At 37.2% G+C, this 17,957-nt stretch overlaps 1 protein-coding gene across 3 annotated transcripts in view; it reads right to left on the reverse strand.

Moving 5' to 3' along the window:
* Positions 1-3,892: 3,892 nt before the first annotated feature.
* The window catches only part of RabX1 (RAS oncogene family member RabX1), a 45,484-nt gene continuing 31,419 nt past the window's right edge, over positions 3,893-17,957 (reverse strand). For all 3 annotated transcript variants that reach the window (XM_087360958.1, XM_022082652.2, XM_022082651.2), the window contains exon 5: positions 3,893-16,014. In XM_087360958.1, coding sequence (XP_087217084.1) covers positions 15,794-16,014 — 221 coding nt within the window. In that variant the 3' untranslated portion in view covers positions 3,893-15,793. The remainder of the gene's footprint in view (positions 16,015-17,957) is intronic.

Here is a 17,957-nt window from a genome sequence, read left to right on the forward strand (position 1 = left end):
GTGACTTCTCAAGGCTTGGGACAAGTGACTTCTCAAGGCTTGGGACAAGTGACTTCTCAAGGCTTGGAACAAGTGACTTCTCAAGACTTGGGACAAGTGACATCTCAAGACTTGTGACAAGTGACTTCTCAAGGCTTGGGACAAGTGACTTCTCAAGGCTTGGGACAAGTGACTTCTCAAGACTTGGGACAAGTTACTTCTCAAGACTTGGGACAGGTGACTTCTCAAAGCTTGGGACAGGTGACTTCTCAAGGCTTGGGACAGGTGACTTCTTAAGGCTTGGGACTGGTGACGTCTCAAGGCTTGCGACAGGTGACTTCTCAAGGCTTGGGACAGGTGACTTCTCAAGGCTTGGGACACGTGACATCTCAAGGCTTGGGACAAGTGACTTCTCAAGGCTTGGGACAACTGACTTCTCAAGGCTTGGGACAAGTGACTTCTCAAGTCTTGGGACAAGTGACATCTCAAGGCTTGGAACAAGTGACTTCTCAAGACTTGGGACAAGTGACATCTCTAGACTTGTGACAAGTGACTTCTCAAAGCTTTGGACAAGTGACTTCTCAAGGCTTGGGACAAGTGACTTCTCAAGGCTTGGGACAAGTGACTTCTCAAGGCTTGGGACAAGTGACATCTCAAGGCTTGGGACAGGTGACTTCTCAAGGCTTGAGACACGTGACTTCTCAAGGCTTGGGACAAGTGACTTCTCAAGACTTGGTACAAGAGACTTCTCAAGACTTGGGGCGATTGTCTTCTCAAGACTTGGGATGTGTGACTTCCCAAGACTTCGGACGAGAGACTTCTCAAGAATTGGGACAATTTACTTCTCAAGACTTGTTACAAATTATTTCTCACGACTTCGGACTCAGACCTCTCATGACTTGGGATGAGTGACTCCTGAAGACTTGTACATGCGACTTCTCACGACGTGGGACATGCGACTGCTCAATACTTAGGATTTAGATCTTCTGAAGTCTTGTTACTTGCGACTTCTCAAGACTTGGGACATTCGACTACTCAAGACTTTGGACATGTAACTTCTCACGACTTGGGACATGCGACTTCTCAAGACTTGGGACATGTGACTTCTGAAGATTTGGGACATGCGACTTCTCAAGACTTGCTACGTGCGACTTTTCGTGACTTGTGACTTGCTACTTTTCGTCACTTGGGACAAAATTCTCCCCACCTGATGCCTTGCTGAACCGGTACCTGTCGGACTGTATCTGTTGTGCTGTGTCTCTGACGAAAGCGGTTTTTGCCTCACATGGCCAAATTGCCGCAGGCAGAGACTGAGACGGGCATTGACATGGTTGTTCACAAACCGAGTACTGCAGAGTCCTTCGGCGTGGAGTTGGGGGATTGTTCAAGCGTTTAAAACGATACCAACTCTCGAAGACTTAGAACATGCGACTTTTCGCGACTTGGGACTTGCTACATTTTGCGATTTGGGACTTGCGACTTTTCGAGACTTGGGTTTTGCGACTTTTCGCGACTTGGGACTTGCGACTTTTCGGGACTTGTCATTTAAGACTTTTCGCGACTTGGGAATTGTGACTTTTCGCGACTTGGGACTTGCGACGTTTCTCGACTTGGGATTTGTGACTTTTTGCGACTTGGGACTTTTCACGACTTGGGACTTGCGACTTTTCGCGACTTGGGACTTGCGACGTTTCTCGACTTGGGATTTGCGACTTGGGACTTGCGACTTTTCACGACTTGGGACTTGCGACTTTTCACGACTTGGGACTTGCGACGTTTCTCGACTTGGGATTTGCGACTTTTTGCGACTTGGGACTTGTGACGTTTCGCGACTTATGATTTGCGACTTTTCGAGACTTGGCAGTTGCGACTTTCCGCGACTTGGGACTTTCGAATTGGTACATGCGACTTTTCGAGACTTTGAACTTGCGACTTTTCGCGTCTTGGGACTTGTGACTTTTCGCGACTTGGGACTTGCGACTTTCCGCGACTTGGTACTTGCGAATTTTCGCGACTTGGGACATGCGACTTTTCGTGACTTGGGATTTGCTACTTTTCGTGACTTGGGACAAAATTCTCCCCACCTGATGCCTTGCAGAACCGGTCGCTCTCGAACTGTATCTGATGTACTGTGTCTTTCGGTAAATCAAAAAATGCTGGAAATTGGCTGAAAAGCGCACATAACAAAAAAATTGAAAAATTTGGAAGAAATTAGGTAGAATTTTTCAAAAAAATTCTGTATTGTGCGTATTTTGGACCATTTCCAGCATTTTTTGGTTTTTCGAAAATTTTAAATTTTTCAAAATTTCTTTCAAAATTCTCTCCACCTGAGGTTTTGCAGAACCGGTCGCTTTCGGACTGTATCTGATGTACTTTGTCTCTGTCGAACGCGGTCTGTGCCTCACTCAGTGTAACGTGCCGTCTCTAAAGAGCCCAGTTCCCGAAGACACCACGTAAGGCAGAGACCGAGACGGGCAGAGACACGGTTGTTCACACACAGAGTCCTGCAGAGGCTGGTTGCTGCAGACACCGAGGCAGACAGCAACCGGGTGAGAGAGAGGCCGAGTCCGGCAGACAGGGTGAGGCATTCACCGAGGCTGGAATGCATCTTTTGGGGAGAGTTTTGAAAACTTTCGAAAAATCAAAAAATGCTGGAAATTGTCTGAAAAGCGCACAAAACAAAAAATTGAAAAATTTGAAGAAAAAAAAATTGAAGTTGGCATTTTTCAAAAAAAATTGTTTTGTGCGTTATTTGGACCATTTCCAGAATTTTTTGATTTTTCGAAAAAATTTCAAAATTTCTTTCAAAATTCTCCCCACCTGATGCCTTGCAGAACCGGTCGCTGTCGGACTGTATCTGATGTACTGTGACTCTGACGAACCCAGTCTCTGACTCACACGGCCTGTGACGTGCCGTCTCTGAAAAGCCTAGTTGCGGCAGAGACCGAGACGGACAGAGACAGGATTGTTCACACACCGAGTCCTGCAGAGGCCGGTTGCTGCAGACACCGAGGCAGACAGCAACCGAGCGAGGCCGAGTCCGGCAGAGACAGGGTGAGGCATTCACCGAGGATGGCATGCATCTCTTGGGGAGAGTTTTGAATACCAAAATTTTTTTGGTTTTGGACAATTTCCTGCATTTTTGTTTTTTGAAATTTTTCAAAATTCCACCCACCTGATGCCTTGCAGAACCGGTCTCTTTCTATGTCGAGACCGGATGGTGCATACACCAATTCTAGCTAAGACAGGTGTCAGAGACATGGAACTACATTGAACACGTGCAGCAGAGAGCCCCGTTCTGACAAGGGACTGATGGGAGAGTTTTGGAAAATGTGAAAAAAATTTGAAAAATTTCTTACAAAAATTTCGAAAAATTTTGGTTTTGTGCGATTTTAAACAATTTGCAGCATTTTTTAATTTTTCGAAAATTTTAAAAATTTTCACTAACCCACTACTACCTGAATCGGTCTCTACCACAATGGAACTCTGCCAGACTCGGCCTAGTCTAGCCTCGGTCTCTCTCTCACCAGGTCTCGATTTCTGGCTCAATCCCTACTATGACGGTCTCGGTCTCTGCTTTCACCCGGGCTATGCACAGACGGCTCGTGAGAGATAAGAAATCTAGCAGTCAATCGGGAGACTTGGGTGAGAAAAGGCCGCTGAATTTTGCTTACGAAACATCTTGTTCATGATCGTAAGCTTCTACATGCCATAAATCTATGACTACGACACGCTACTGCCGGCTTTACTTCCCCTCCTAAGGAAGTTGTGGTATGGATTTTTATCACCCTTAAAAATCCATCGACCTTGGCCGGGTCCACTAGTCCACCAAGGGCGACCTTATTATATTATCACTATATTCAAATTCACAAGTTTTGTCATGCTATGTAAATGATAATTTTTTGAACAAGAGTTTTCATGAAGGCCATATGATTTTATTTCTTCTAATTACATTCAAAAACGTTTAGAACACATTCACATATGTAATCTCAACCTTGAAATATAAGAGTAACATCCCAACATAAAGTTTCTCTGAAGGACAAGTGGTTTGAAAGGTGAGATGCAAAACATGTAAACATATTCATATACATGTATCTTGCTTTCTATGATGTGTCACCACAAAGCATTCAATGTGCAATATCAAGAAATGTATCTGAAAGACCAAGTTACATTTTCAGTGTACTGTAATTACGGAGTGTCATATAATATAAATGCACAAGGGACTCAGTATCATGGATCTTGTTTTCAAATGTTGTTGAAGAAGATTTCTGTCTTCTGGGTTGTTGCGCTGTGTAGTCTGGTCGATGTTAACCAACGTTTCAGAGACGGAGGCAGTATGACCTCTGAAACGTTGGTTAACATCGACCAGACTACACAGCGCGACAACCCAGAAGACAGAAATCTTCATACTCATCGCCCTGATGACGGAGGCAGTATGACCTCTGAAACGTTGGTTAACATCGACCAGACTACACAGCGCGACAACCCAGAAGACAGAAATCTTCATACTCATCGCCCTGATGACGGAGGCAGTATGACCTCTGAAACGTTGGTAAACATCAACCAGACTACACAGCGCAACAACCCAGAAGACAGAAATCTTCATACTCATCGCCCTGATGACGGAGGCAGTATGACCTCTGAAACGTTGGTTAACATCGACCAGACTACACAGCGCGACAACCCAGAAATCTTCATACTCATCGCCCTGATGACGGAGGCAGTATGACCTCTGAAACGTTGGTAAACATCAACCAGACTACACAGCGCAACAACCCAGAAGACAGAAATCTTCATACTCATCGCCCTGATGACGGAGGCAGTATGACCTCTGAAACGTTGGTAAACATCAACCAGACTACACAGCGCAACAACCCAGAAGACAGAAATCTGCATACTCATCGCCCTGATAACGGAGGCAGTATGACCTCAGAAACGTTGTTAAACATCGACCAGACTACACAGCGCAAGAACCCAGAAGATAGAAATCTTCATACTCACCGCTGTGAAAATCTCAAATCTTACATTGTAGTAAGAAGTTTGGTAAAATACTTTTTTATAAAGTAACTGTAATATTCTTTGAAATAAAGCTTATGATATGAAACAAATACAATAACTGTCATGATTAAGAGTGTCACAATACAGCAGCAAATACTTTAACCATTTATTTTCAGAAAATTAATTCTCTAAAATCAACAAGCTACTGTGTGTAAGAAATTCCATCCATGTTCTGTTATCTTTTTCAACATATTCAAACCCACAGTATGAAAATTCCAATGCAACTTTTACTTCTTTAATGCATGCAGTCGGAAGTGAGGCATGGTTTAAAAATTGTTCTTGTCACAGGTGACACACAATTCTCATAAAAACCATACCATATCATCTGTACAGGGGCTAACATTTATATTTTAATATACTTTCCACTCTAGCAAAATGTTCAGGCTGCAGATATAAGCAGCTTAATTTCAAACTGGGTTTAAATGTGTTAAGATCTGCTTTCCATGTGAAGCTTCTGCTGTCACCAGACAATGATCATAATGTAAGAACTAACAAGATTAAATCTAAGTCACAAATTTGTCAAATAATTATACAACTTCTTAGGTTTTCTTCATTCTATGAAGTCAAGAACACCTTATGGACCTGTCCGAGTCTGTCTGTCGTGTTCTTCCTACAGATGTAGGAAACCTCACATTATCAGTACCAACAGCATGAGATACGCTATATTCCTTTTCCAGAGCTCCTCAAAGGATATAATCCTGCAGTGATTTAGTAATAATTTTAACTGCAACTGCAGAAGTTATAATGCCAAAGTGAGCAAATCTGGTTCATTTCTGCTAAACAAGAAACAAACCACACTCCTGCCAAAGGAATGGGGGGGGGGGGGGGAGGAGGACAACAAATGAACTGGGTGTTACTTGTGTGAAAATGGAAACCCCTGGTCCCCGCTGTGCAACACATAACTCAGATCTCATCAGTCCAACGATGACCTACGTGATTTGGCATCATTATTACCAATAAATTGACAGTGTACTCCAAAGAATTCACCTTTCCAGTCTTATTAACTCATCCTGAGATACAGTATCCCTCTCTGCTTCTATCTTATAAGTCCCATTAACTATGGGGAGTTCAAGGTTATAACTAACTAACTAGGTGGCTTAGGGAACCCGAAGGTTCATCACCGAATTAACCAAAGCCCTCCATCAGACCCTGTCCTGGGCCAACAAAATCCAGTCTCCTTCAACTCCTATCTCTCATAGATCCCGCCTGAGATTATCCATCCATCTACGTCTAGGTCTCCCCAGCAGTCTAGTTCAAGGTTATATGAGTTTCAAATCTGAGCATTTGTACACCCCTATTTTTAATTAAGAATTACTATTTCTGACTCCACTTAGCAGAGACTGGGATGGTTGTAAAACTATTTTTATTTACATTTCTACATGTTAGCAGCATCAATGTGAGCACCAAAGCCTGACATGTTATTATTCCACACTCAAGATGCCATTCTTGTATCCACTCATTTTACTAGGAATACACCAATAATGATTACTGGGCAAACCATTTCCAGTCTTAAAACTCATTTTCTATTAAGTTTATCTTTAAAATTTTTAATGCAGACTCACTTTGTTTCAAGGTCTAAATCATGGCCGACTCTTTCATGAAAAGAACAGAAAAGGGAAACATCAACTCATTCACAGTAAGGTAAAATCATATCCTTCAGTGATGAGCCAAAGATGACGAGGGGAGGGGAAGAAAAAGACCACCACCACCAATAAAAGGACAAACAGAAAGAATCAAAGTCTGTGTGTTTTTGATTGGTCTATCTAGAACCATCCCCGACAATAAGCTTAAGAAATTAAAATATATAATAAAATTCAGGTCAATACACAAACTTTATTTAGATGTTAAAATTTAAAATTTGCGCCATTCATCGCTACAACGATGTTACAATAGAGCGCTTTCTTCACTACATGTTTCGATGTGAAGCATCATCTTCAGGTATTATCCTTTAAAACTACTTTATATTACAATGCATGTCTTTCAATTTATTCGTCCGTTTTGTTCATTATTGTAGCATGTGTTCCGCTGATCCTCCCGTTTTATGCATCCTATGTTTGTTTTTGATTATTCTGTAAATAAAATTAATAAACTTGGGAGTTATTCATTTATATGTAAATAAGTTTGGAATATTGTTTTATATTTGTAACATGTAATACCTGAAGATGATGCTTCGCATCGAAACATGTAGTGAAGAAAGCGCTCTATTGTAACATCGTTGTAGCGATGAATGGCGCAAATTTTAAATTTAAAATTTTAACATCTAAATAAAGTTTGTGTATTGACCTGAATTTTATTATATATTTTAATTATAAAACACAAACATGACGCATTTAAACCTTAAGCTTAAGAAAGTTTAGATGTGATGCAAGAATTGACCACATGAGAGCTACATGCCAGGTTAACATTATTTTGAATGTCATAATTATGAGAAAGAATTTTCAGAGAGCAAATCGCTAAAAATAAACAAATGATAATTGGTAATATCTTGTAACAAGAGGTCAAATAACTTCTTGAAACTGTATATTATCTTCTTGTAAGTGAACTTCAAAAATACGAAATAAGCAACTGTGAATATTATTATGTACTGGTAATGCATGTGACTACATCCCACATGAGAGGTTGTCACAAAAAGCTCTCCTTTGAATATATTATACTATATGCTATACTATGTGTACTAGATGTTCATTAAAAGTACACTCAGATTCTTATGTCCCTTGCAGGCACTTACAAATACAGCAATGAACCTTTAGGTTCTATGAAAGGTTGAGAACTTCTTGACTACCTTTGCCTACTGTCAGCTTCTTAAGATGAAGTCTGCTATGAAGTTACTTATTATGTTCCTTAATATCAAGGAGTCTTGTCACAGACTCAGTTTCTAACCTACTACAACAAGTTAACCTCACTTAATGGTACCTGCACCTTGTCGTGGTGGTGGGGCTTGAGTACCTCAGTGACCCCAAGAGCTACTGGTAGGGCCTCCCTAGCCAGATTGGTCGAGGGGGAGAGCTCAGACTAAGACAGGTCCCTGGTCCTCCAGGTTGGGGGTTGGTCGCAAGGCTAACAACCTTGCACCGTAAAAAGGAAGATGTTTCAAAACCTCAATCAAAGCCTCAGATAGACGGACCTAACAGAGGACCGAATGGAAGAGGAGAATTGAGGAGGCCATGGACCGAATACGGAGCGGAGAGCCATAGAAGAAGAAGAAGACAACAAGTTAAACAAAACAATTAAATAGTAAGATATTTGACAACCAACCAAAATTTCCCCTACTGTGAACAGTTTTACTATAACACTTGTTGTATCAGTGAAACAATGGGACTGTTGGCATGGTGCGCAATTGTTTTTCTCTTCTGTTGAAAGACATGTTTAATTAATACTGAGAATATAAGTAGATGTTACTGAAAAGACAATGAAAGTTAACATGATTCTACACACATATAAGATTCATTAAACATTAAGTCATATGAACTATGCTAAAATATACTAACAGAAAGAAATTACTGAACTATTGATATTTCCTATAAAAGTTTTAAATGAATGAGATTAAACTTTTAATGTCATGAAGAAACAATAAATTGTCACACTACAAAATCTGCATCAACAATAAATGATGAAAACAAAATTTCAATAAAAATAATTGCACTCCAAATCTCAGTATACCTTTCTAGTCTTGTTTTATATACAGCAAGAGAAGTATCAAACTATAAAATTATTTAGAAGGATTTTGTTTTCAATATTGCTTAGAATAATATTATTTGTCATTAACTGCACATAAATTACAGACTAGGGTATGAACAAAGTAGCTTGTGAGCATAATAAATAAAGGTTAAAAATGTCAGAAAACAGCACACATTTACACATATTCTCACTGCCCAAATGGCAATCTCTAAAATATTTTGTACATCAATTCTCACTAACAGATAAATGAAGAATAAAATAAAAATTCTGAAACAAACTGCTTGTAAAATTTTACAATCTTTACCTTTCTTGTAGCAATTTCCCAATAAGAATCACTTCTGTATTTGGAAGTTCTTATAAAGGTGAGTCAAAACACCCGTTCTCTGCCAGATGCAGTCTATGAATCAATTGGTCTCTGCCTGTCAAGGTCTTTGCAAAGACACAGACAGGATCGTGCGGAGACCAAGTCCAGCAGAGACCGCATCCGTCAAGAAGGTGTGTGTCAGAGACCGTATCCCGGTTAACTCAGAAACCCATGTTCTGTATTCTAATTCATTTCCTGGTAGTTCACTCGCTGTCATCCTGTTTCATAACCAGTGAGAATATTCTCGTCTTGATAGGACCACCACATAAATCTAGTTTCATAAGCAGTGCATAACAAAAACAAGTTTTTTTAAGAACAATATCACCAGAGACATACAATGGACAAATACACAATTTTCTGTTTAAGAGATGAGAAGGAATATGCCGCATTCTTTCAGCAAGATGGTGCAATCATCCTTAGAGCCAATAATTCAACAGCCATCTTATGAAACATTTTTGGGAACTGAATGATTAGTTGTGGCTGCTGATTCACTTGATAACATGACTATTATTTGTGGAGAAGATTGAGAGACAAAGTTTATCAAAACAATCTCCACGGCGAATTAAATTAAAGAAAACTTCTGGGAAGCAGTAATGCCACTTTCTAGAAAACTTCATAAAGGTTCACCAGGTGTCAAGCACGCCTGAGAATTTAAGGAGGTAATTACCAAGATCTGTAGTGAAAATTGGTCACAAAACATGCCTTTAAGCATTACTTTCAACACCACTGTTCTGAACATAGCTACTGCTACTCCTAACAAACTGTACTAAACCTTCACTGTATGTAAATAAGGGATTTAAGCTCCCAGCCAGACTTTAACATACCAACTGAATATCTCTAAAGCCATAATGCAAGGCCAATGAAGATTAAAATGTGTAATAAATATGTAGTTGTCTTATTGCTGGCTGGAAGTGGATGTCAACTATCAATGTCATATTTTTACACCTTTATTTTTTAAGCTCACTTCACTACACCCAGAATTCACCTAAAACTGATGCGGTAGTTTAAACATAAAAGCAGATAATTTTAAAAAGTTAATGCCATTACATATATACTTATCAATAACCATCACAAAAGAAATGCTAACAAAATGACTACCTTTGCTTCCGTTCTGCACCTAAGTACAATTTCCTACTGCTGCTTTAAAAATAAGTTTATATGATTACTATATATCTTATTGTGTAAGTGGTTCTCAAATTGTCATTAATTGTGAAAATTCATGCTTCTGCAAGTGATTACAGATTCCCCATAACAAAAGGAGACAAAATAAGTTGTAAATGTAAACTCAGGACTAAAGAAATAGACAAAACATGCTAATGTTTGCACAGGTAGTCTTGAACCTTATGCATAAAAATATAAATATTACCATATCACAACGCTATAGCTGGGAAAACATGAGCTACTGATAAGTGATAATTCTAGATGAAGACTGTACTTTTTATGATGAAACGTGTAACACATATATAGTTGATTAATGAACCAAGATAATAATACTTATTTTCCATGCAAAATACAAAATATTTCAATGCAAATAAGGTTATCTTCAGGCTGTATGTATGTGTGTGTGTGTGAATGGAAAACTTTTTTGCAAATCAAATGGAATATATTTTATACAAGATTTTGCACTAAATTTGGTTAGAAAATGAAAAAATGACAACTTCACATATCAATTATCTCAATATACATACAAAATTTCTCATATATAATGAATAAAATTGGTTTCTATGGGAATAAGTTTTTAGGTCTTCTTGTTATGAAAACTTTTCAATTGTTTACATTCTTAATGGTGTAGTGCAGGTTAGTTTTCTCCTGTGCCTGTTACCATTGGGGTTGGGTTTTGTTGTGGCTAGCCTGCTGTAAATAGAATGGCTGATAACCCATAATCAGTACAGATTTCACTCCTCATTGACCAACATGTCAGTATATAAAAGAAAGTGTTTGTCTGCGTGTAAAAAAATTAACTAATCATCTATAGTTTCAACTCTGTGGCAGAAGAAAGAACAAATTTTATCTATATTTGAGATGAATCTCACAAGGTTGGGGGGGGGGGGGGGGGGGGGGGTGAAAATATGGGTTTGACAACATTGACAAAGTATTACTGGAATTGTTTAAGGTGTAAAGGGATGTTGATTTCCCAATCGATTGAGGCAGAAAAATTTGCAGTGCAATTAAAACATAAGAACTACAGTTGCAGCAATGGATGGTCCAAACGTTTTAATAATCGTCATAATAACATTTATTCTGAAATCGGTGGAGACAGACAGCAAGTGAAATGTGTGAAAAGTGTTTCAGGGGAGTGTAAGAAAGGATGCACTGAAGAAGAAATGTATAACACAGATGAAAATGGACTCTTTTACAACATGACCCTTAACACAACTTTAAAATTTAAAGGGAAAAAAATGGCAGAACCTAAAAACTTTTAACATTTGTTGTAATTTCATATGTGATTTTTGAACACATTTTTTTATGTTCCTGCATAGCGAATAACAATTATAATGAATAAAAATAATCTGTCCCACTGCACTCACTATAACCAAGTTTTACTTTACAGAAAGTTAAGAGTTTTTTCAAGAGGCATTGGTTAATTTCTTCAGAAAATTCAAAATTTCATGAAATATATTTTCAAGCTAAAATTTTAGTTGAGGTGTCAAAAACCACTTAAATTCCCCACAAAACTGTGTAAGAAACAGCAGACATGTGACAAGCCAGAAACCTAATGGTGTTCCAATTTATCAGTCCTTCCTCTATTAAATAATTTTCTTCATCAAAACAAAAAACGTAGACAAAATAACATACTGACAGAATGGTCCCAAGGCAGAAAACAGTTTAAGAACCACAATTATATACACCGACAACATACGGAACTAATACTGAGCCTACAGTTCCATATATTTTGATGTGTATCTCACTGGTTAACAGCATTTTACTTCAAAACATAGAAGGTTACAAATGTCTAAGTAATAAAAAATATATTAGTGTATAAAATTCATATTATCAATTTATGTAAAATATAAAAACAACAGATTAATGGCCCAAAGCAAAACCATGATGGTAATATCATCTTATCAGAAACTTTTATAAACATTAAATTAGATAGCCTGTACAGGAATTACCTATTGTGGGTATAAAATAATTAACCTGTTAAGGATCAGAAGCCAATATCATGACAATAATAATTTAATTTTTGTTTGTACTTATCTGTGATGCCATCCCTGAAAATTTTTGTATGGCTTTGATATTTCATATGCAGGTGACATGGTATGCAAATAGTGAATTCAACAATATTTTGAAACAAAACTATTCCTTTTATCCAAGAGTAAATTTTACAGACAAAATAATGGTACACACAAGGAATCACCTGTGTTAGGCAACAATGCTAAAATATTGTTGCATGAGCTGGAACAAGAGAATATTGAGAAAGTAATGAGAGTGGAGAGGAAACAATGGAACAAATAAATAAAAAATTTAACATCTGCAGCAACAACAAAACCTACATTAGTAAAAGAAGAAGATTGCAAAATAAATTACTTTGACCACACAGTACACAGTTTTAGAAAAAGAAACAGGAATAAAATTTTGAATATGTGAACCCTTCACTTATATTATGCAAAATCTTTATAACAGTATGAATTATACTTGTATATGTGTATTGTATTATTTTGACTTATTCCACATCATATTGTCATCTAGCTAATTTATGGATCCATGAAATGTAATGAAGATGAACATACATACAAACCCACATTCAGAGATATAACGATAAACAAGAACTCTTGTCATCCACATGATTATAAGAAAGCAGTACTCAAACACATGCTAGATAGAACACAAAGCATACCGCCTGAGAAAGCAGAGATGAACAAGAAATTAAACATAAAAAGAAAACAATACAAAACAACAATCACAATGACTATAAACCGAACCAACTCCCTGGTATCAGAACCTGCAGGTTCAACACCGACAACACCACAGCCTACCACAGTCCACAATCCTGAGCCAACTCCATCCATTTGCCATCCTCAAAGCCCACCTATCCAAGATCCATCTTGATGTTTCCTCCCATCTCTTTCTTGGTCTGACCAGTGGTCATTTTCCAGGATTTCTCATCAAAATTCTGTATGCACCCCTTGCCTCCCCCCTGCTTGTTACATGTCCAGCCCCTCATTATGTCATATTCTAAATTTCCCGCTTATTCATCCCTCCTATGTCAAAAAATATCTTCCTGAGCACCCTGTTTTCAAACACTTGTAATCCATGTTCCTCCTTCAAAGTAAGGGACCATACTTTACAACCATACAAGATAATATGCAAAATTGTTTTATATATCCTGATCTTCAATGTTTTGGATAGTAAATTAGATAATAACAGTTTTTGAATTGAATAAGAACAAGCATTCCCTGAATGTATTCTACTCTTAATTTCACCATGAACCTCATTTATGTTTGTTATTGTTGTTCCCAGCTGGTTAAAATTAAGATATTTTGGAAATAAAATCAGGACAGCACAAAGATATTCCAAAATGCCAATATAAAACCAATATGTAAAGCAAATAACATCTTATGAAGACAGGAATTTATAAAATAGGAAGAAGTTGACAAGTACAAGCAAAGTGTAACAAAATATACGCACAATCGACTGGGAAGGATTTCAAGGCCCGACACGAGGAGTGTATAAACAACAAAAACAAGAGGATAAACTCAAAACATGAAAAACACGTGAGCTGGAAACACAGCATAAATAGGTAAAACAGAAGAAAACATGGACATTCAAGAAGATAATACCAAAATGAAGGAACACTGATATCTGGAAACATATTTATATATACAAATTCAATACAGAAAGAACTACCCTAAACAATCAACGTACTAACAGAACAACATACTTTCCAAGTCTGCACAAAACAAGAGAAAGAGAAACACAATAAATCACAAATATGACAGAGATGAGAAAGATTCAGAATCAAAGTGGCACTAAAGGTCACTGACTAAGCTGAAATGCATCTACAAGTAAAATGTTGCAATAAAAGTGTTGTGATATCCATAGTTGAACAATTAGAAGAAACAAGCTTTCTGTGCACATTTCATCCTGCAAAGGTAAGTGTTCTGAACTGATCCTTCCTGAGAGGCAGACCAAAGTACAAACATCGTGTGAAACGTGGCACAACTGGGTATAAATAATTCTGAAGTTATTAAACAGTGTTTTGACTTCACGTTACACTGTATCAAATTAAATGGGAATGTCTTTAGGTGAATGGGTAGATTGGAAAGTCGGTGATTTTCAGCTATTTTTGAGGTGCTATCCCATTATTTTCCTAAAGAAAATAATGTAAACCCTATCGCTATGGTTAGTAATTCATCCAAGCCTCAAACAGAACCTTCCAAAAGCACAAAAGCAAAACTAGATGTTACTGTTACAAAGACTAAGATAAGACACACAACAGAACAACTAAATCTGAAAATATATCATAAAGAAAGATACAGTATATGAGCAATGAAGGATAAAAGCTGTGAAAATAAGAAGTGACAGTTTGGACGTGATGATTCAAATACCAAAACGCCTGTTCCTGGTAACAACACATTCTGTTTGGCTAATATATTTAGTTACAAATAATTCGCAAAATGTGACATAATTTTTCCATTCCCCTCTAGGCCATTAATCTGATCAATTAATCCTTCTAATAGCTCAATGTACAACTTTACTTACAGTCATGATTAATTGCAAAATGCCACATATTAAGTAGATTTACTAATGAATATAAAAATACAATATTTACAATCACATTCCTCTTTTTTTTTAAATTCAAGATATGATTAGATTTGGTTATTACCTTTCATTTCTTGATGTTAGACTAAAAATGTATTTGTGTTGATAAGAAAAAGCCTCTAAAACTTTAAAAAAAAAATACAGAGGTTTTTGTAATTACAAGAATGGTACACAATTCCTTTACTTCATAAGCAGTGTGATGCAAGAATAATCAGGATCAGCTAGTAAAGCATGGAGACTTAGTCTCAATATTCAGAGAGAACATTTGATAAGAAAAAGACACATTCCTCTAGATCATCTCAGGTACATTACAGAAAAGTTTCTAAATTTTAATTTGATCTTTTTAAATTTTCATTTGTGTAAAACGTAAACTTGTCCCTTTTCCAAACATTACACCACAAGAGACATATGAATGAATGGAGGTAAAGCCCTACACTATGGCCACTTTATCACTACGGAAAGAACCCCCAGAGGGTGGATGAGATAGTAAAGAGAAAAACCCTGCCCTTGCCAGGAGTAAAACTAATCATCCACCACACAGGTACTCATTTTACATACTGATCGACCTATCCTGCCTCATTTACTTTGATTATCATAAAAAAACTGGCATTTTTTTCTCATACGAAGATTATAATTCACAATTTTTGGCTTGTTTTGAGTACTTGTGTACCCCCTGTGAATCATTCCCCATTTTCACCATTTGTACGAGCCAACAGACACTTAAACATAGTTTTATAAACTGGCTGTAAATTAGTTTAAGATATAGACATTTTTATGAGGCATAAAGCTGTGATTTCTTGTGAAAACCCTGGAGGTATTCTGAACAATCTTGCTGCTATCTAAATCTTATAAAAAAACTATCACAAAATTTCACAAAAACATCTGTATCTCTTCCTTGGCACAGTCGAGCAATAGAATGAAAGACAAACAACAAAAAAGGTGTAATCTTGCTTAGCAGCACATTCTTGTCCGTTCTGCTTCTGCATGTACCACTGATGTCCCTTGCAAGGAATACTGATTTTGTACGCTTCCTTCCGATAAGGAGCCCTTTCCAACATTCGAAATGGGACTCGCTGGGTCAGACGAGTCATAGATCCTCAGACCGGGGCACACAGAGTCCCTGCTTAATCGAATGAGCCGTATGGCTGTACTGAGAAACACATCTTCTATTCCTGTAGACACAAACATGACATTAACATGGTCCAAACAATAAGTTGCTACTCATCACAAATCACATGTCAAAAATATTATTAATATGCAGAGTTCATATCATTATCTTCAGTGTCCATAAGACACATACACCTATTTGAAACTCTAGTTTCATCTTAATACAGGCCTGCCAATACCTCAAAAACAGTTCAGGCTCATATTTCAGTATCTGTTTTAGTACCAATTCAGTTATCATTCTGCCTGTATGCTGCTTCCACTTGTATTTAATATTATCACTTTTATCTTAGATTAAAATATATGATTATATATAATTTCATAAGAGCTCTGTACTGCATGTTGGTATTTAATGTCCCTGAATTTTACTCCACACACACACATATTTTGTATCCATGTTAACAGACCAAAGAACAAAACTGGAATTCCCACAACCTCATAAAATTAAAGTTTCCTTCATCACCTTATATTTAGAGCTGTTGTACACATTTAAATAAAGATTTATATTTTACAATGTTATTATTACCATAATTATCACATTCATAAGAATATCACAACCTATATGACATTTATTCCAGTATTTCTTCAACAAATTTTTACTCTAATATAGATCTTATGCCCAATGTTTTACATCTCGGTTATGTTTCTGGATGTCTCATAACTGATGACCTGGGAGCAACACTGGGCTGACATACACCTTTTAAATATGACAAAAATGGAGATTTGTTACATATGATTGCACTAATTCTACTTTGTAAGATTCTGAAAGACACACAGTTGAAGACAATAAATGTATATTGAAAATGCATAAAATGACATTGTGTACATCGCTCCCTGTTTTGGACTTGGAAAATTATGTTTGATTCTTTTTACACAGAGTGTACAACAATTTTATATCTGTTGAAAGTGGTGTCTCCAACACTCAAGCATCACACGAATGCAACAGATTTTGTGACATATACTTAAGTTCATTTTCTGTGATTTTATAGTTCCAGACTTAGATCTAAATGCATGCAAAAAATTGGGGCTACATCTATGAAGCTTTACGGTTCCAGTTTCCTCAGAGAATCTTAGGTCCAAATCTTTTATGACAGAGTTAACTAAGACAGTAGTATGTAAAAATACTATACAACTTCACTCTGAACAATTAATAATAGGATAAAAGACCTGCTGTATTTTCTGTAGAATATACTTGAACACACCTTAAAAAATAATCGCAAGAGGACTTCAGTCTTATGACCCGTAGATTTGAAAGTATGTAATTTTTATCGCTGGATAAGTTTAAGCAGAAAGTTTACAGAAATAATTCTCATGCTTTGAAAGCCTTGAAGGTATAAAATCAGGAACCATAATTTAGACACAAGCTCAGAATATACACAAATATCCTCATGCGTTCTTTGCGATGTGGCATTAAATCTGCCTTGTTCGATAGTTCCCACTTTGGCCACCAGATCACAGCACCTCAATGTCTACCTCATAACTTTCTTCACCTATCATTTTATCATCACTGCTTATACGATATTCAAAAGTATGACTTTGAGACTGTGCAGAATAACACAACCTCCACATCAAAGTTCATCCAAATCCATCCACTGGTTCTTGAATTGAATCGACTGGAAAGGCAGACAGACATGACAAGCCCATAATGTATTCTCGCTAAGCCCTTTGTGCAAAGAACACATAATAATGAAAGGTGAGCTTAACATGACATGTTATAAATGAGTTCAGAGGTTAAAGACATTACATGTTAACAAGTGTTGTCATATTACAATAAAGACAATGCATCTACTTAAAAACTTTACCGTCGCTAATGGATCACTCAGCCCACGTAGTACTATTTTTCTTATGCAGAACCTATCATTTATGTCATAAGTCCTTGTTGGCGACATCCAGTGCCCCATATCGAGCACAACTATGACTCGAACAAAATCAGACACTCAATTTAAAGTTG

Source organism: Zootermopsis nevadensis, unplaced genomic scaffold, assembly GCF_977971745.1.
Source record: "Zootermopsis nevadensis isolate Lab colony 2312 unplaced genomic scaffold, Znev_1.0 Znev_ptg000050l, whole genome shotgun sequence".
Lineage (NCBI taxonomy): Eukaryota > Metazoa > Arthropoda > Insecta > Blattodea > Termopsidae > Zootermopsis > Zootermopsis nevadensis.